The sequence below is a fragment of the Drosophila novamexicana genome, unplaced genomic scaffold (assembly GCF_003285875.2).
Source record: "Drosophila novamexicana strain 15010-1031.04,08,12 unplaced genomic scaffold, DnovRS2.1 tig00000024-arrow-pilon, whole genome shotgun sequence".
NCBI lineage: Eukaryota > Metazoa > Arthropoda > Insecta > Diptera > Drosophilidae > Drosophila > Drosophila novamexicana.
In genome coordinates this window covers 3101783-3122328 of record NW_020824768.1, presented here as the reverse complement: position 1 = coordinate 3122328, position 20546 = coordinate 3101783, and the positions used below count along the sequence as shown (strand labels likewise).

At 41.1% G+C, this 20546-nt stretch overlaps 2 protein-coding genes across 11 annotated transcripts in view; one reads left to right on the top strand and one right to left on the bottom strand.

Annotated features, from left to right (window-relative positions):
• LOC115771299 (protein alan shepard) overlaps nt 1-20546 on the top strand; it is a 158841-nt gene that overhangs the window by 37942 nt on the left and 100353 nt on the right. The gene's annotated exons all lie outside the window — the stretch shown is intronic.
• LOC115771302 lies at nt 14560-16627 on the bottom strand. Its single transcript, XM_030716940.1, has 2 exons — nt 16451-16627; nt 14560-16387 (listed from the first exon to the last, which is right to left on the bottom strand). Exons 1-2 carry the CDS (start codon nt 16522-16524, stop codon nt 14656-14658), a joined length of 1806 nt encoding a protein of 601 aa, XP_030572800.1. The 5' UTR covers nt 16525-16627; the 3' UTR covers nt 14560-14655.

Below are 20546 nucleotides of genomic sequence, written 5' to 3'. Positions count from 1 at the left end.
GGCTGCGCATCACAAGATAAGATAACAAGTTGCGGCATTCATTCGGGAGAGCTTAAAAAGTTATAAACATAAAAGTTAATGTTGATTGAAAATATGGTAGAAACGGCCAGGTGTACTTTAATTGTAAAAAAGTACAGTCAAGTCGCTTGCAAATAAGAAAACTTTTTTTTTGTGATAGATGATTTCAATTTGTAAATAGGTAGACGAATTCCTAAAGCCTCCTTTTGTTCAGAAAATAAGAATAGCTTATTAATAGAATACACTTTATTGAAATGTTAAGGAAATTTGAGGAAATCTGACTTCTTCTATATCAACTGAACTTGATAGATATATAAAAAAAAAAACACTTAAATATATGATTTGTATAATAAAATTAAAATATATTCCATTATAATTAAAATAATTAATATTACATTTTATTATAAAGATCATGTATTCACAAGTTTGTTTTTAATAATATTCATTGAGTTCAGTTGATATAGAAGAAATGCCAGATTTCTTGAGTATCAAGCAAAAGAAATTTAAACATTATGTTATGTTATGCTATGTTATGTTATGTTATGTTATGTTATGTCAAGTAATGTTACTGCTTGTTGACTGCTAACAAAAATGCTAAGCTAACATAAAATGTTAATAACAGCGCGTCATATAACTGCTAACTGTCTGTAAAAGTTAAGAAAAAACACCGTGTAAAAATAACAACGAAAACAACTTGATTTCCTTTTAATGAAATATAACGCTCTGTACATTTTATAGCCGGGTAATATCACAACATTCCTACAAATCGAGTCTATAATCAAACGTCTACTTTATCTATTACTTCCAACGATTTTAGCACCAGTCGACCTTAAACTTTAATGCCAACTGTCGCACTTCTGAGCAACCATAATTCTCGCAATAATCACTTTACCCAGTTTCGAGTAACAACTTTTACAATTTCACTGTCTAAAGCTGACCCAACAACCTCAATTGCCTTGCCTTTACCCATGGGCGCCCTGCTAAGGGGGAGGAAAAAAAAACAACTTTAAAAAATAAAAATTAAAAAAAAAAAATTGAAAAGAAAATATCTCTTGGAAAAAACTTGAACATTCGCTTACGCATCAAGTCAAATGAAATTGCCAGGCCGCGCCCAGGAAGCGTTTTGCGGGTGGAACGGAACGGACCGGAGTGTGGCATGGCGTGGCGTTGCGTGTACACCCCTCCCCGCCTTCCCCCGCTGGCAGACGGGCGGACAGACAAGGCTAATGACACACACTCATACGCCCCGTGGTGCGATAAGGCAGACTACGTTTGCCAGAGTCTGGCGCAGACATTGCAGGCAAACATTACAAATGTCTCGACAACTTTTTTTTTAACATTTTGTTGTCGCTTGATCTTTGCTTTGTTGTTGTTGTTGTTGTTATTGTTGTAACTGCCGCTGTTGCCATATCCAACAGCAAGAGTCGAACATGGCTAATGGCAATTGTTAGGGAATCTTGTCTTGTGGTCTCTGCTAAACCAGCCCGCAGCTTGGTCAGATGATGATACCCATACACACACACACACATACACTCGCACAACACATACACACTCACAGCTGCACCGTTAGCCACAAACGACTTTGGCTCGCTCCATTGGCTCTGCTTTGGCAGCTTCTTCACATCTCCGACTCGCTCGGTCTGTATCTTTGCACTTCGCCACATTTTCACTTTTCTGCATTTCTTAGCGCGCGTTTTTCCAACACCAGCGCGACTTTTTTGTGTTCCTTTTTTATGTTTTTTTTTTTTTGTTTTTTGTTCCGTTTGGCATCGTCAAATGCATCCGCTTGGCGGCCGCGGGCTCTCAATGCTGGCTTAGCCAGTTAACGCAGTCGAGATTCCCATTTGGAATGCATTTTAGTCTGGCCTTTGTGCTAGTTTTGGCCAGTTGGGGCCAGACAGACAGACAACCAGTCAATGCACCTGCAGAAACGGACGCGGCTTGTGCCACTACCCTCTCTCCCTCTCTCTGTCTCTCTCTCTCTCTCTCTCTCTCTCTCTCTCTCTCTCTCTCTCTCTCTCTCTCTCTCTCTCTCTCTCTCTCTCTCTATCTATCTCCTTCTCTATCAGTTGGCTCGCTAGTTTTCATTCTTTGAGCTCTTCTTGCTCTCTGCGGGCCTGTTGTCTGGCATTTTGTGGCACTATCGCTTTGTTCTTGCTACCTCTTGGTTTATCGCTCTGGCACTCTCCAAACTCGTAATCGTTTCTGTTTCTGTTTCTATTACTTTTCATTTTTCCTCTTTACAGCTGATTTCCATTTAATTGATTTCACATTCCACGCGCGTGATTCATTTTGTCACAATTGCGAATTTCGTTGCTGATTTTTTCGCTTCGCAAATCGACATTAGCGTGGGGGAGTTGTGAAGGAAGCTGCTCTTTGGGATGCTGTAATTTCATGCGCTTTTTATGGTGTGTTCATTGGCTTAACCATTTTTGGGCTCTGAAAATGTTGCTGTGGGCGAATGAAAAATGATATGTGGGCGCCGTTTATGAGAGATTTCCTTTTAAAGAAAAGGGAGTTCAATGATTTAGAGTCGATTTTGATAGTAATGTGTGCCGATAATATACTATTATAATCTTATTTCAAAACAGATTTACGCAAAAGCCTAAAGTAATAAGCAGCTAGTTCTCGATTACTTAAATAACATCAAATAAATTCGAATGAAAAGTATTTAGAAATAATTGTAGTTACCTTTTGTTCTGTAATCGAAATGTTGATCGATAGCTCTGATCGATAAATGCAGCTATTCTGTTTTTATATACCTCTAGGCAACATTTGCCAAAGTATTTATAATTTATTTTTCTAAACATGTTTGAATTGGGACGGTTATCGATAACTCGGGCTTTAGTAACCAGAGGAAACTAGCTGCTCAGCTTGACAACAAGTTCAATAAAGAGACATATTTGATATGTATCACTGGAAATTCTTAGAATATGTTTGATTTCACTGTAATGCTCCATTCCATAAATAGTCTCATTTATTACTTATCAATGCTAGTTCAGAATTTGCCTGATTTCTCTGTCATACTCCAGCGCTTTCTCTGCCACGCCCCTAAATCAATGTATTTGAGCAACTCGACCGCACACGTATTAAATCTTGGCACATTAAGCTACCACCCAAACCCTCAATCGATGTGCACAATTATGACCATAATAATGTGCATCAATTTCCGTTGCAATTGAAAAGCCGAGCCACTTATTCCATTGGCACCTCCCTCTCCCCCCCACTCCCACTCTCTCCTGCTCTATAAGTTAATGTCCCCGCCCACTCGTCATGTTTATGCGATGCGCCCTTTCTGAGTCCGTCCAACCATAAATCGCAGCGCGCGTGATCAGTGCGAATGCGTGTCCGCTGCATTGACAACAATTACATGCCATATAACGTTTGGCATGCACAATTTTGCAGTTACTACCCAACCCAACCCACCCCCCCGCCGCCCCCCTTGGCGACTCCTCTTTCGCTGCCAATGCGAGTTAATAGCCGGCAACTCCCCACACTTAGCGCCCCAGCAAACGGACCTATACAGTGAATACAGTTATTTAAGGCCTAAAAAATAAAATTGCAAAAACAAAAACGAAAAAAAAAAGAAAAACAATTGCATGGCTCGCTGGCTTTTGGGCCAAATATGCAACCTCTCCCCCTCAAAACTGTTTAAACAGACAGTTGTCTGGGTCTGGGCCATGCCTCAATGTGTTGCAGCCAGCAAACGGCAAAAGCAGCCATAGCAACAACAAATGCACTTGAAATGCTTTTTCCAAGCGCATTTTCATTTATTTTATTGCAGTCAGTTGTTGTTGTTGTTGTTGCTGGGCTCTCTGCAGCGATATGCAATTTGTTTTATACGCTCATTGCCTGCCCCACCGCACCGCACCCCACCGCCCGTCTGTCTGTCTGTCTGTTTGTCTATTTGTCCGTTTGTCTGGCTGCCTATCGAGCGCCGTCTAACTATCTATCTTTTCTTTTTTATACCCTACACCCATTAACAATGGCCAAAAGGAAAGGGTATAATATAGCTGTGAACATGTATGTGACAGGCAGAGGAAACCATAAAATACAAATACATATATGTTTATATACGATATACCCGATCAGGAGGTCATGTGGAGCTGATGTGTGAACGAGGCGCAGATAAAAGATGTTTGAGCGCTAGGTTTCTCAAATTGTCGAAAGCTGAATCTATTTGGAAAGAATCGATATACATCGACTTTTTCTTATATAAATCTGGGACCTTAGATATAATTCTTTGCATATACTATATGCTCATATAAATACTACACTCTCATTTAAATCTCAAATAAGATTTTTTTTAACTATCGATAACTATTTGCGTTTAACAAAAAAATCGATAAATATAATTTAAACGGCCAGTGCTTGAAGGCTACTGTTTTGTCTTTTGTCATAGTTCAACGTTGATTGCGCCCAATTCCCTCATAAGTGAACTGTGAAACTTGTTCTAGGGCATCTTCTAGTCGATCACTCTCTAGCATTTATTATTTGTTATGCCATGTTGCATGTTGTTGTTGTTGCTTGCTGCATGAAGTCCGCTTCGTTCATCGTTCTAAATTAAAGCCTGAAGAGGCGACTCGACTCGACTCGACTCGACGCGACGCGTCGCCAGAAACTCGTCTGCGAAATGAAACTTAACAAGTGGAAAAGTCTAAAACCGCAATCAAGTGGCAAACAAACCAATACACACAAACACACGCACACACACACACACATATATACAGGCAGACAGACAGACAGACAGACACACCTAGGTATAGATTTATATACCTTTATTTATATTTAGATACATTAGATACATTGCAACCATATTTGTTTTATTTTTAGCAAATTGCCAATCAAATATAGAGTCCGAGTGGCTTTTGTTTGTTGCCGTTGCTTGCGCTGTGGCAGTTGATTTGTGGCAACAAGCTGCGCCCCTCGGCCCGCCCGCCGCACCCGCGCTCCATTTTAACTTGGCCAAGTTTTTGGTCACTTGCCGCTTGGCTTAGCCAAGCCGCAGTCGTACGCATTGTTTTGGCTTCAACGGCATTCGCATTCTTCATTCTTCAAATGCCTAAGGCTTATTCAAGCGGCCACGCCCACTTGACCACATCACTTGTATGCCTTTACGCCCGCAAATCTCATGCTCAATATTGCACGCAAATAAATAAAACAACAGCCCAAAAAAAAAATCGCTTATAAATTGTTTGTGGCATTAATTTTTAACTATTTGATTAATGTTTGTGGCGCTTAACTCGCATTTCATTTATTACACAGCTCTTTGTACATGACGGTGGGCGTGCGTGGGCGTGGCAGTGTTATTTGTTTGACTTTTTAAAGCGTCCATTAAATATTTGCGCGACATCATTAAAAATTTGCACATATTTTATGCATATAAATTGCCATTTGGCATTTTGCGGTCGCAATGCGAACAATTTTATTTTATTTCGGTTTATTGTTTTTATTTTTCTTAACCTTTTTTTAATGTTATGTTTTTGTACCTTTTACATTTGCATATTTTTCATTTATTTTTGTGATTGGCCGGCAGGAAATGGCACAAAGTTTTTGGCCGTTCATATGAGCATAAATTATGATATGTGCATAAAGATTTAAAACTGATATGCACACAAAAAAAAAAGGGAAATTTGTTCTACAGAACATATTAACTATGATAGGAGGGCAGAGAAAGGCAATTGGGCCTTGTTTTCCGCTTTTGATTCGGCTGCTTTTTGATGGCAGATAAAGGGGCATTTGTATTTGAGGGGGACAAACATTTTAATTGGGACCAAAACGAAAATATATATACTCTTTAATTATTTTATTTATTAAACAGCTTTGAAAGTCGATGTTTTTAACAATGGAGCTATCAGGTGGGAAGCTCAATGCCCTGGAGATGGATGGGCGTGGTGGTTGATGTAGCGGGGGAGTATCTGGGCGAAAGTTCTATTTGTAGAACTTGAGTGTATACAAAGCTTTGAATGTCTTTTAAAAAATGTTTGTATTTTAATCATGTTCCGTTTGTTCCAGACTTAATTGAGGCTTCTTAAAGATTGAAGTTTCACTCCAGCTTCATTAATTTTTAAAAATAGCCAGAAAAAAGTTGGCCCCCGCTTTTCACTCATTATCTTATTATTTTTTCGTTTTCAATTCCGTTGAAACAATTGAAAAATATCTTAAACCAATTAATTTAAATTTATTTCGCGGTAATCACTCGTTTTCTCAGTTTTGTGTGCACATGTGTGTGTGTGTGTGTGTGTGTGTTCTTTTCAATTGGTTTTCATCGTTTTTTCATTGCAAATACATTTTGCTTTGTTTTGCTTTTTGTTTCCAATTAAAAGAGTTTTGTTGTTTCGCCGCAATTGTTGAAACGGCAACTTAATTAATTTATACTTATATACAAACATTCTGTTGAAATGAGCTCAGGTAAATTCGCGCTCGCCTGCACAAATAAATAAAACCGAATTCACACAAAGACTGTGGGACAAAGGGAGACGGACAGTCGGATAGATAGAGCATCAGTTAGCTGTGGGACTGTGCATTGCGCATACGCCGTGTAGTGCGCGATATAAAATAAAAAAATTAAAAGGAATGTTAATTAACCGTACTCTTCATGTGCTTTTATTAAATCATCTTAAATAGAATTACGTGACTTTGTTGCGCTCGCCAGGCACTTAATTATATACATTTATATATATATATATATATATATATATATATACATATATTCCACACACATGCACACCCGCACACACACACACACACACACACAGAGAAGGAGATAAATAAACACACCTTCTGCCAGGGCAGAAGGCGAAAACGAACCCGCTTAGCTGTTTTCTTTATATTATTTGCTTACATTTTTCCTTTTTATTTGGCTTACTTAATGTTCCTTCTCTCTCTCTCTCTCTCTCTCTCTCTCTGTGTGTGTGCCTGCGTGTGTGTTTGTACATCTCTCATACATATTCAACGTTTGCCAAGCCCCACCCATTCGACATTGCCACTCGTGTTGATTTTTATTTCATTTGCAGCCTTTCTTCGTTGGAGGTTAAGTATCTGTTTACATTTCTTTCTACACCTCATTCATTAAGTGCGTTGTGCCTATGTGTGTGTGCGTGTGTGAATTGCTTGTCATGTGTCTGTGAGTGTGTGCGTGTGTCCCACCAGTGCGTTGTGCCCACAGCTGCCACTCATCGAGTCAGCCACGAATGTGGACAGCACTCTACACGTTGTATACCCTATCCCATAAATAGTTTTATAGCCTTCGCAATGACTGCTCTTAGAGCTGTGTTGTACCCACGAAATGGGAAATAAAATGGGACTTTATAGATTTTTAAATATGAATTTGCATAAATTTATAGTTTAGTTTTTAAACATTCGATCAAGTAGGATATATGACACCTCGATTATAAACTTTGCAAGCATTTCATAAATATTAATGTTTTTTATTAAAGGTGAAACTTACAAAAATCTTTCTATACCATATGCAGCTCTCACTTACAACCTTCGAAAGAGTATGCGCTATTCGTAGCCTGTTTCGTGCTTATTTTACACATTGGTTTTTATGATGCGCTTGCAACAATTTGGCTTAATAGAAATTTTTGCTTTATTTCAATGAGTTTTGGTAAATGATTTCGCTTGGAATTGAATTCGATTTTGGGTCAACACGCTGCACAGCCCCTCGCTGCCACCTCAATGACGCCCCCTCCCCTCCGACCCAGAAGCTGGCCCACTTCAATTGGCGGTTGGCAGTTGGCTGAAATTGTTAAGCTTATATTAGCTCGACTGCTTTTGGCTTGGCATCATAAAAAGTTCATTCGCTAAATGGCAAATGTGGTTGCTTGCTGACCTAGCGAACCGCCAGCCACTGGCCCAACACCACCCACACGACTCATGTGTGTGTGTGAGGTGTGTGTTGTGCTTGTTTTGCGGTTGCTGCTTCAATTTTGTTTATATTTTGGCTCATTTTTATTGGCTGTTCTTTGCTGTGGCTCCTTCAGTTGTTGTTGCTGTTATTTTGCCTTTGGCATTGTTTAGTTGTAGCTGTTTTCTTTGATTGCCTGCCCTGGTTAAATTGATTTGCATTTGCTCTCGTTCTTGTTGTTGTTGTCTGAGTATTGTACAAAAAATTGCAGATCTTTCGATAATTGAAAATTGTATTTGTTTGCTAGCTTCCCAAATGAAGTCAGTCAAAATGTCCCTGCAGTAGCAGCTGCAGTTTAATCAGCAGGTTTTCTCTTTGCATTGATTGCTTTTCTTTAAAATAGAAACGGGCAAATAAAACAGCACAAGAAGCTGATGCGAAAAACTTAAAGATGTGAAACCAAACGGCTTTAAGCGACAGTCTGCACCGAAAATAAATGTTGGAGTTCCTTTAAGGCTCTGTTTTAATAAGCATGCGTCATTAGTAATATTTTCCATATACGTTTATACTACCTCTCTCTTTCTCCATTTCCAGTTCGCTCTGTCTACGTCTCCCCCTCACCATATCTTTTTCTGTGGCTCTCACTTTTGCTGTTTAATTAGTTAAAGCATTTCATTTTGCTTTTAATATTTCAAACATATTCTTAAAGTAACCCACATGAATGTTCGTTCAGCTATAGAAGAGTTGAACATTCACAACATTCACAATGACACTGAAAAGCAATCCGCAATCACATGCTGTCATTGATGTAGTTTCTGTTCTGTGTTCCGTCTGCTCATTTGCATCATTTTGCGGGCATTACAAAGTTAATGACAAAACTTGTGCAACGTCTCCGCTTTCGAGTGCAGTACAGCGAATGATTGACCAAAACCGATGCAGGCAATGAGGACACTCACAACGACAACAACAACAACAAGAACAGGAAGAGCAACAACAACTGCGACAACGGCGACGATGACTGTTTGATGGACAGGACGGTACAGTGAACACTACTGGACAATGGCATGTTCGCCTCATATGTATAGAGTCCTGCATGTCCTGCTTGCATATGTAACTGTTGCCACACCCCCGCTGCTGTTCACTTCCTCTCGCTCCCCTTCTCTCTTTCTCTCTCGCAACGCAAAGTCTGCGCTCTGTGTTCTGTGTCCAGCTGAATGACCAAAAGCGGGCGAATGCGAAGTTGCGCTGTGCAAATAGGGAAAAGCAGCTGCAGTTGCCAAGTGGAAAATTTAATTACATGCAAATACCGTTAACTGTTAGAGTGTGTGTGTGTGTGATTGTGTCGGTGAGCGCTGACAGACTCCCTTGTGTCCTGTGCAGGACAATGCTGAACTGTTCTGTTATTGTTGTTTCCTTGCTTAGACCACTTGGCAGGGCCCAGTCGTTTGTTTTGTTTAGCTCTAGTTATTGTTGTTCTTGGTAAAAAAACAAAAACAACAATAAGGATAGGCTACGCCGAACACTAAATACTCTACTATCCCTGTGGTTAAGAAAAGGAAACCCGATTATTTCTATAGGAGATCAATGAAAATCGTGAATTCTCAGGACTGGCTATATCATTCTGGCGGTTTATACGGAACATGAATATATACAACATGTCTTCTTTCTATACTATAACAATGCCAAGAAGACGAATGTGCTACACATATTGTGACGAAATTTAAATATACCCAAAAAGGGATTAAATTTTACTTTTTTCGTGACAAATTTAAAAAATTCTCACCAGGGTCATAAAATATGATTTATATTTTCTGCTCTCACACTTACTTTAGAAAAAGGGAAGATTTTTTTAAATTAAATTAAATACGTTTCCATTTTTAATGTTTCATGTGGCCACATTGAATTAATTGCGAATTTTCCTGCATTTTCCAAGACAAAAATAGCCCGCACTGTGCCAGACAAAAATTGCCGCTGTTGCCATTGTAGTTCATTTGGTTGAGTGCGCATCGTTAGCCGTCCATGTCTGTCCCGCTGCGGTGCCCCCAATGCGGGGGGGCGGGGTCGGGGTCGTGACAGACGGCAAGTTTTGTACAAACTTTGATTTTGCCACAAAATCACAAAGTTGTTTATTTGCCAGCCACGAGATGTTGTCCATACTTGTTGTTGTTGGTTGTCCTTTATTGTTTAGCTGTGGACGGGGATTTGCATTTGCAACTGTTTTCACATTGTTGTCATTTAGTTTTTGGCCTTCGCTGGCAGCAATTGCAAATTGGATTGCCATTTGAAGTTGACTCTCAAAATTATACAAACAAATCAAAATATCACAGAGAGCTAAGCGCACTTGAATGAGCTCCAACAGGCATGCTATATTAAAACAATATATTTCGCAACATGCTTGATTATATTGATTTGCCGCAAATCCAATTGCCAAATAAATCTTTTCATTCCTATTTCAATTTAAGCACTGCGCAAAGGTGGCAACGTTTTTTAGTTTGAAATTGAAATTTGAAAATAAAAACTAACTTGTGCCAAGAGCTGACGCATCGTTCCATTGTCTGATTTCAGCCGGAATTCAGCTAAATTGTGGAGCGGAAATGGCTGCCTGGCGCTTAGCTTTAACATTATTTCATACCAACTACTTGGCGGTTTTTTCTCCAAGCTGTACTCTTTGCCTCTTCAAAGTTCTTCGTGCAGTTTGTTAAGTGCATTTTTCTAATTAGTTCAAGCTAAAAGTACTTATCACCTTCTGGTGCCTGCCCCTTCCTAGAAACACAAGCTGCATAACAATTGCCACAACTTGGAAATTCCTAACCGTCAAGGCCTACCTTATTTAACCAGCTGCCTGGCAACTGCACTGCACGGGCAGACACACTGCGTATGCATAATATTTTGCAGAAATCAACTCGAAATTGCTGAGTGTTGCCTTAGCTGCAAATGAAATTGCAGTTTGCTATCGATTTGCATTTTTAGCTCTTGGCTTGCATTTCACATGCAACAAAGGCAAACATAAGCCATGCCATGCCTACTTGTGTGCATGTGTGTGCGTGTGTGTGTGTGTGTGGGCGTAAAGCCGCTCAATCAATTAGTCAAAAGTTCATATTTTACGCCCAAGTGCACTAATTTGACTTTGAGCTGCTTTGGCAGTTGGGCAAGTGGGCGGCTCTGGGGCTGAGAGTGTATGGGTTGGATGGGCTGGGGATGGGAGGCAGTTATTGCTGGCATCGCTTCGCTTGTCGTTTGTTTTATTAACATGGCAACTCAAGTCCCACAGCGCGCACGGGTTGGCCTGGGTTGGGCTGGCTAGTTAGGCACTCAAAACTGGCCATTACTCATATGAATGGCAACCAGGACGATAGGCTCCAATTCAGGAATGTGGCAGGCGGGCAGCCGGCCAGCCAGCCCGTCCAACGTTGGCTGACAATTAATCACTTTGTTATACGCCCACAACAACCCACCGCCTCGCCGCCCCGTCAATCATTAATTTATCATGTGCACTTAGCACGAAAATTGCGCCAACTACAAATACTGAAACGCCCCGCCAGTTCAGCTCCCACTCAACCCACTTTTGGTAAACTATCTCTCTCTCTCTCTCTCTCTCTCTCTCTCTCTCTCTCTCTCTCTCTCTCTCTCTCTCTCTTTCTCTGTCTCTCTCGCTCTGTGGCCGTGTGTTTGTATTTGTGTAGCAGGTGCAGTGACCAGTGTCCCGTGTCCTTTTGTTTGGCCCAGCCTGGTCGTGGTTCGGTCTGCTGCTTTTTCTAGGTTTCATTTGGTTGTTGCTGTTGACATGTGACGCCGTCCTGGCAGCTCGTCCTGGTCATGCAATCCGCAGCGCTGCACTAACCAAACCAATCAAATTGACATACTCCTCCCGCTGCCAGCCCCAGCTGTAATTACCGCACACTGGTTAGCCACTGTGTGCCTGACGGGGTGGGTAGGGCTTGGGGCGTGCCCAGAAATATGCATTTAATACTTAAAAACTACAAATTAATTGGTCCAACACTTTTCCAGCATGGCCATATATTTACACAAAAATTAAAAATTAATAAAGCACAACGAGGCAAACGCGAAAAAAGGCAGCAAAAATGCGTTTGAAATTCCTTGGTTTTTTTTATTTTTTTCATTTTTTGCTGGTTTGTTTTAATGTGCTTTTTGATTAAATTTTAATTGTATATTTTGCTGTGCGTGGCGGCAAAAAATGAACACATTTAAAATTGCATAATGGAATTTGTATTGCTCGTTATGATCGTTTATGAAATGTTTGATTTTTTTTTCGTTTTTAATTCAACGTTTAACTACATTTTTCTCGCTTTTCTGGTTTCATTGCAGGTAAGTTGATGCGACATTTATGATGGGTAAGCGATATGATAATTGGCCGGGCTTTTAAGCTTTGTATATATATAGAGGAGATTGTTGCGTAAGAGTTGTGCGCTTAATTGATTATATGCAACGATTGTGTATACAATTGTTGAAAATATATAAATTGTGGGTTGTCTAAAGGAGTCAAGGGACGCTAGAAAGAACAAAATTTTTGTTCAGTTAATCAATAATTAATCTAAAAGCTTTAATAACCTTTCCAACTTTCATTACTAAATTTACGTAATAACGTGTTATTAATCAAGGGCTTGCAAAATTCGCCAACAGCTTCAGTTAACTATTCGTTCAACACAAATAATGTAAAGCTTTAGTACGCTTTCAAAGTTCATCAAAAGATCACTGAAAGTTTTTGTATGCATGTATGTATGTATACCAATTTAATACTTTGTCAAAGAGGCCCAAGGATTACAGAAAATAAATATACTTATATATTTCGGCCTACGCTTGATCGCACAGCAAAATTAATGTCGCTTAAAGCTTCAACAAGCTTTCAAAGTTCCTCAAAGCTCGCAAAAAGCTGTTATGTGATTGATAGCTTTTCTTAACAGCAAAACACTCGTTAAAATAGGCTCCCAGGAGCAGAGAAAACCTCTTCGTATAGCTTTTAGTTTCATCCTAATCATACAGCAAAATGAATGCAGCCTAAAGCTTTAGCACCCTTTCAAAGCTCAGCAGATGCTCGCTGAAAGCTTTTGCATGCTTTTACAGCTGTTTATCCAGGATTTAACTTTATACCATACTTGAGCTCTGTTCATTGATTATAGATAAAATTAAAAGTAGTGGAATTCAATCAGTTAAATAAATAATTTTATATTTTAACACCAAAACGTACACCTAGCAAATCTAACGCCCAACGAAAACAACAACAACCACGAAAAAAGAAAAAGAGGAGAAAAACCTTTTTAAATCGTGTCGCGTCTGACGTGTTTCTTGTCATGTCTTTAGCAGGGCCCAAGTTGTCGTCTCTATTATCTTATGCAGGCCTGGCAGGTGGTGCCACCGCGCCACCGACAAGACCACATCGACAGAGCTTACACTTGCCACACACTCGCACAACCGCACAGACACACACACACACACACACACCCTTACACTCGCATTTGTTGATGTCGAAAAATGCAATTTTTAAATTTCCATTAATTTCGCGCTGTCGACTTTTGTAAAATGTCACTTGTGAATTCAAAGCGTTGCATTGAAGACAGGCCAACTGGCGAGGCGGACAGCAGCAGAAGGCGTGGCAGCTATCGCTATTGTTGTGCGGGCTGTGGAAAATGCAAGCGACCAGCAGAGGCAGCAACAATGCTTGCAACGAGGCGAATAACGTTGCCCAGGTGAAGGCTGCAGAAGATGCCACCATCTAAGTGACTGACTGACTGACTGATGTGAGTGTGTGTGTGTAGGTGTGTGGAGTGGCTGCTGTGGCATCTGCAACTGCACTTGCCGAACCCTAGCCAGACAGCGTGCCTCCAGGCAAAAGGCAAAACCGGCAGCAACTAACAAACGATTCTTTTCCTTTTCTTCTCGTTTATCTCTTTTTATTTTTTGTTCCCTTTTAATGACATACATGAACAAGGCGTGGACTTGTGTCTGCTAGAACACTTATGCAACCCGCCTGGCCCGACCCGTCTCGTCTCGTCCCGTTCCCTCCCGTCCCACTGTCAGGTGCCCATATCATAGGGTCTTCCGTCAAGGAGCGAAGTACTATTTTAGTCGCCTTCACTTGATGCTGAACAAGCGAACTTACACGACAACGTGACATTTAATTCAAAATGTTTTCTTCTTCTCTTTTTTTTTTTGCTTGTTAACAAAGAGGGAAAATACCCAGCGAACCGGTTGACAAGGGAGGGTAGAGTGCGGTGCGTCAGGTGAGCACCTGTAAGTGATAATTTTGCGCTTAAAACCAAAATATGTGTATATATGCATTGAAGATGCATGGACGTTGGCCTTTGGCATACAAACAGATATCGAATCCAAGCAAATTGCCATCTAATAAAATACGTAATCGAACTTCGGTTTTAGACGTTTCGTTGTAAACTCAAGTTATGCAATGAGGCAGCTGTTTTAGCCGCTCACAAATGATAAATGTAAAAGTAAAAGTATTTGCATATAAATGAAAAGCTTTTACTTTACATATAAAAAATTTGTCGATTTTGCATCAACTTTCGATTATTTGAACTGTTCTACTGCCGCTATCGATATAAATCGACCAAAAAAGTGGATTATCTTGACTTTCAAGAACAAGAATGTATTCACATTTTTAAAGCTATAGGAAATTATCGAAAAGTTATCGATGTCTCCCATTGTTGTTGCTAATATCGATCGATAGCTGTACAGTTTTAAAATTCCAGAAAAAAAAACCTAACTTAAATTTATTGATCCAAATGTGAAATTCATATAAACAAGACCATCTGAGTTTAGTCGTCTTCGTCCTCATCCTCGCCACCCTCGCCAGGTTCAGCCTCGCCGCCTTCTTCCTCCTCGACCATCTCTTCGGATGAGCTGACCTCCTCGATGGGCTCGATGTCGGATGCCAAATCCTCTTCGTAATCACTAATTGCACCCAGGTCCTCCAAGCACTTGTCGTAGTTCTCTTCGAAGCGTATGTTCTCGTTGAGCGAAGCCACCTCCACATCCTGGTCAGGTGGCAGCAGCATCGGCGCGGTGCCCGGTGGGCATTCGGTGATGTTGCGTATTCTCAGTGTGTGTATATGGAACATGGCCGAACGATTTGATTCGAGCAGCACCTGGTGAAAGACGCTTAACAGGCGATCCATATTGCCAAACATGCGCACCGAGGCGCTCTTCGGATCTTCGCCCTCCTCGAGTATGCGGCCCACGATGTGATGGCGATAGGGATCCATTAGATAGATAAAATCGCCCTTCTTCCACAGCGAGTACATTTGATTGTTGATCTGAAAGATGACGTAATCATTCTCATCTAGCGCCTTCTCCAGCATCAGATGGAAATCGTTGTACTTGTACATGGGCACACACTTCCACCAGCCCTCGTAGACGTTCGGTGTGAGCAGCACCTCGGCCACAAATTGACCCATGCGAATCTGACGCGGAAACGTATCCAAGTCCATGGGCTGATTAATATCCGTGCACGGTTCCCAACAGTTCTTGCACATGTTGACGCCATAGCAGATGACCTTATCGTAGGTCTTCATATCCCATGTGGCCGGGTGATCGATTTTGGAGGCCAATGCGGTGGCCACAGACACGGGCAAAGCGCTGCGATTCCGCAGCGCATCCTTTGGATTCAGTGTCAAATGCAGATTCGATTTTAGGTAGCCATAATCCGAGGCAATCACATCAAATTCGCTCATGCGAGGTCCAAATTCACGCTCCTGACTGCGGCCCTCGGGGCCCGGTGTGACCAGTCGTATAACCAAAATATCGCGCAGCTTAAACGGGTCCGACTTCTCCAGATTGCTCTCCTCCTTTAGTAGATATATGACGTTGTCTAGCGAACGCATGGCCAGCAGCATTGGATAGCCGCCATCATGGTTGGATTTTAGTGTATCCTTATCGCGTCCATTCAAATCGAGCACCATCCACACTCCCGTATCCTTCCATATCAACAAATACCAATTCGGTGTCCAAAATACGGCCGACTTGTGGCGCTTAAAGAAGGCGTTTAAGATGCGGCGCAAGTTGCCTATTTTATTGCTAACTCCATACAGCTCGAAGGGTGCATCCAATTCGAGAGCAAATTCAATATCATTGATTTTAAAATGACGTGTCACCATCTGTTCGGTATCGTCGTAGACCTCCGGATATCGATTAAAATTTGGCTCATCCATGCCCTCCGAGTCGCTGAACAGCACCTGACCCTCGACGACAATCTGATCGATCAGCTCCGTTGTCCATTCCGTACGTCTGGTAAAATATGTGGCCGCAAATGCCTTTAGATTGCCCGCAAACCGAATGGCCTCCGAGTTCGGGACGCCCGCCTTTGTGGCCGTCGAACCGAATATGGTGCCCAGCGGAAAGCCCAAGGATTTGTCTATAAACTTGCGGCGTGATCGTCCGCATTCCTTGGGATCAAAGGGTCGTATATAGGGATCATCATGGACGCCATAGATGCGACAATGCTCGTGACAGCACGGATCCCTTTCATAATACCGTACAGATTTCGAAAAGCTAAAAATATTCACAAATATTGTCATATCATCGGAAACTGAGGCTATTGAGTGCTTCACTTACGTGGGCTCACAGCGTATGGGCTTTGGTGGTGGACAGTAGCAGGCGCCTCCTTTACTGCGATTGCTAGTTGCCATTTCAGAAAATCACTTTGAAAATTTTAGCTATTCTTAAATTGATGCACATACAAAAATTTCAAGAACGTTTAACAGCCCGGGTGTCAACTAATGAATGGAATATACAAGGTTTATTTTTGAAAATGTTTAAGAAACTCAGGAAAAAGACTATAAAGCACATGCCTAGTAGATCAGATTCTATAACAGCCAGTTGCAATTCTGAGAAAAAGTAATGGAAGAGCAGAAGTTGGTTTTCTTTAAAAACTTAGAGGCATGAAATTTGTTTCGGTAATCAAAACAGGTTCACGGTCTTGTCAGTTCCCATAGACTACGAAATATTCTCGAAAAAGTATCGCGAGATATATTTGTAAGCAGTAGGCATATTACTAGTAAATAAATTAATTTATAAGTATTCCAAAATGGAATACAGTAAATATTGTTTTTCCACTCGTTGAAAGCATAAACTAGTTGCGAATTATTATGACCTCAGGCCAGAAGAACTTTAAAAAATCGAATGAAAAACAAGTTATTTTAAATTCCGTATGAATCTAATTTCGGAGTTTTCACTGCATTATTTTTACGTTAATTATATCAACATGACTTAATTTAAGACATTCATAGAAGCTGCCAGAGCTGGAAAGCCGGGTATATTTAGCTAAAATCAGCCATTTGTGGCTATGGCCTGCACCTGCAGCTGTTCCGCAACACCTGTGCGTTGCTGCCTACTCATTAAATTGCTGCGTAGAGCTGTGCTTAAGATATGCTGCATCCCGTTCCAGTTGGCACTTGTTTTCATTACACAAATTGCGCTGAATCCCAACAAAAATTTCATTTACCGCATACGTATGGCAAACTTATGATAATTTTTGCGGCTCTTGAGGCAGACGGGGAGCATACTTAAGGAGAGTCAAGAGAGTGAGAGAGAAATTGTGTGCGCTTTGAGTTTTACGACAGAGGAAAGTTAATTTCTTAGCGCAACTGTGGCGCACAGTGGCAACTAACAGTTAACAGCCAGGCCAGATAACACGAGACAACAACAGTTAAATGTAATTGGAAAGCTCATCAAGTGCCTTTGTGGCTGCTCATCATTGTCGTTGTTGTAGTTGTTGTTGTTGTTGTTGTGGTTGTTGCTGCCACTTCAGCTGGCACAGAAGTATGCAAAAGAATTTTGGGTTGGTTTATTTTTGCGGTTTATTGAAAACGAAGCCACACGCTGCGTATACGTAACGTGCTGTCAATCTCAGGCAACTCTGCTTAGCTAAGCTGCTTTGCAACCAACATTGGTGGAGGGGGGAGGGCAGCTTGTGCAACACCCCGCCTGACGACAGATCCCAAACCCACGCCCCTTTATTTACGAGCTGGCGCTTTATTGTCCTTTTGTTTTTGGCTGCCAGCCACGTAATTGGCTTAGTCAGAGAGTGTATAACAGGTCAGGTGGTGTGGGTGCAGCATGCAGTCAGCCATTGCCATTAACAATTTCCTGTGTGTGCGGTTTTTATTTCGTGTCATCCAATCAGTTGCGATACGAGATACTTCAGTCACATGCGCAGATTGATTCCCCGAGCTGCCATCAAAGCCGTTTTCGACTTCATTTTTGTTTAGCTGTTTTTTGGTTTCTTGCTTTCAAATTTATTTGCTGCTGTTTTAGCTGTTTTCTGGCCATTTGCTTAGCCCGCTTGGCCGCCAATCGTTTCTTTCGCATTGCGCAATAAATTTACACAAAATCGTAAATTTTAAACACTTCATTTAACAGCGCCAAAAACACAAAACGAAGTGAAATGAAATGAAATCGCTTAACGATTATCGCCCACGACAAGGCGCTGGCAACTTATCGCTATAAGTGTGTGTGTATAGGTATGTGGGTGTGTGTGTATGTGTAAATTCTTAGCCTGTAACCACCAAGTTCCCCAAGTGCTGCCCACTGGTCGTTGGCGTCCGAGTTTTTTTTCCTCATTTTCTTTTCATTTTTCGCTGGGCAATTCCCTGGAAAGACCAGCTAAATTTTTTGGTTGCAACAAAAGTGCACTTCCATTTAGGGCTTTGCCCATGAGTTTCCACGAATGTTACCAGCAGCAAATGCCACCCCTCCCCCGCTCACTCTCTATCTCTCGCGCAACCACTAAGACCCTTCGACAGGCAAGCCAACCTGCAGCATGTCCTGCAATCCCGTCTGCCCGCCGCCCGCTCTGCCTGCCTGCCTGTCTGTCTGTCTGGTTCAGTGCTCAATAATGATTTCCATTGCGAATTATTTGCATTTCCCCGAACTCATTATGTTTGCATTGTAAAATTTGCTTCGACTCTGGCTACGACTTCTACTCTGATTGTGCTCTGTGCCCTGCTCTTGGACGCCACCTGCTTTGGTTCTTCATGCCATTGCTCTGGGCAGTTCAAAAATGCCAAAATGCTTTTGTGTTTAGCACAACGTTGATTTAATGCGGTTGCAATGTTGCTTAAATTCCTGATTGGATATGAACGTGGCTCTTGGACTTGGCAAGCAGTTGCCAGGGGGTTGTCTGTTCTGTGGCATACAGCTTACAAAAACCTTCAAAGTTATTGGCAAATATTGTTAATCTTTTTGACTGGCAGTAGATTTCGTAGAGACATTTATATTAATTGTAAAAGCAGTTGAAAATAGTTAGCATAAGCTTTTTGTGTACTTTCCGAAATCCTTCCAACCTAAACTAAGTACCTAATCAGTCTTAATTCTTTGAGCTTATACCCAAACCCATTGAAAATGGGTTAATCCTATAAACTATATATATCTGATCAGCATGAATTCCGTGTCGATCTAGGCATCTTCCCCCGTTTGTCTGTCCGTATGTGTAAATGCTTCGATGTCAGAATCTATAAGAAGCTCAACTGAACTCGTCAACGCTGTTAAAATGATGTTATTCATTTGGCTCTGTTACGATGGTGCTGTTAACCTTATGCTTTTAAGTTAGACATGTTAAAGTGACACTGTTTAAGAGATAACATAAGCATTAAGCTGTTAAATAAAAACTGTAGTACGCATTTTTAGTGCAGATTTCAGAATGATGTAAAAAAAATAGTTACATATCTACTTGCATATGTGTGCACATAAGTATATCCTTTTACATATCAAAAACATTTCTACACATTTATGTTGAAGTAAAAGTCTGCCGTTAGGCTGCTTTTAGAATTTACTTATCTTTATACTCAAGCATATTTTCGACATATTTATTTTTCTTAAAATATTTGCTTAGCTCAGCCTCAACCCCAAACAAATCGTACACGCCTATAATCGTTCAGTATTTTATTTATTTGGCAGCTTGAATCTATTTTTGTTGCTCGTTTCTGACAATCTTTAAGCCAATTTGACATTTTTGCTTAACTGATCAAATGATTTCAGTTATATTTCGTTTCATTCTGCTGTTGAAATTTTATTAACGTTTCTCCACGCTGCAAAATAAATGCAATCATTTATGTATATTTACGTAAAATTGTGTTGGAAATGTCATCTTAACATTGGACAGGCCAAAATTGTTTTGCGCTCTCGCTCTCGCACGCATACATCTCTCTCTCTCTCTCTCACTCACTCACTCCCTGCTGCATTTTCATTTTATTTCGTTTCATTGCGTTTCATTTCACTTCGTTTCGTTGCGCTGCGTTTCGTTTCGTTTATCACATGTCAAGCGTCACTGAATGTCAGTTTGACAGTTCATAAGACAAATACGACAATGGGTGTGGTGTGAGTGCCAGGACGTACCTGTTTCCACACACACACACACGTACGCACATACACATTTGGAGTGGGAGTGCTGTTGGTGCCGGCTCTTGTGACAGCCAGGTAACATTTGCGGACATTAACGTCAACGTGCAGCGACTGCGTCGGCATGCCATATATGAGGGACGTGCCCAGGCCACGGACACGCCCTCCACCGACACTCACTCACTTCAAGCGCATATCCTGTGGAGCAGACGCTGCTTGCATCTTGAATAATGTGTAAATGTAAGGCAGCCGCAGCCGCAGCTGACGATTGGCAATTCTTGAGTACGTGTAAGTGGCCTAAGGATGTTGCATG

Excerpts from the sequence above, each read along its gene's own strand:
- LOC115771302 (XM_030716940.1), bottom strand. The coding sequence starts at position 16,524 with ATGGCAACTAGCAATCGCAGTAAAGGAGGCGCCTGCTACTGTCCACCA. Across the intron at positions 16,388-16,450 it reads CCCATACGCTGTGAGCCCAC|CTTTTCGAAATCTGTACGGT; the intron begins GTAAGTGAAGCA and ends GAATATTTTTAG.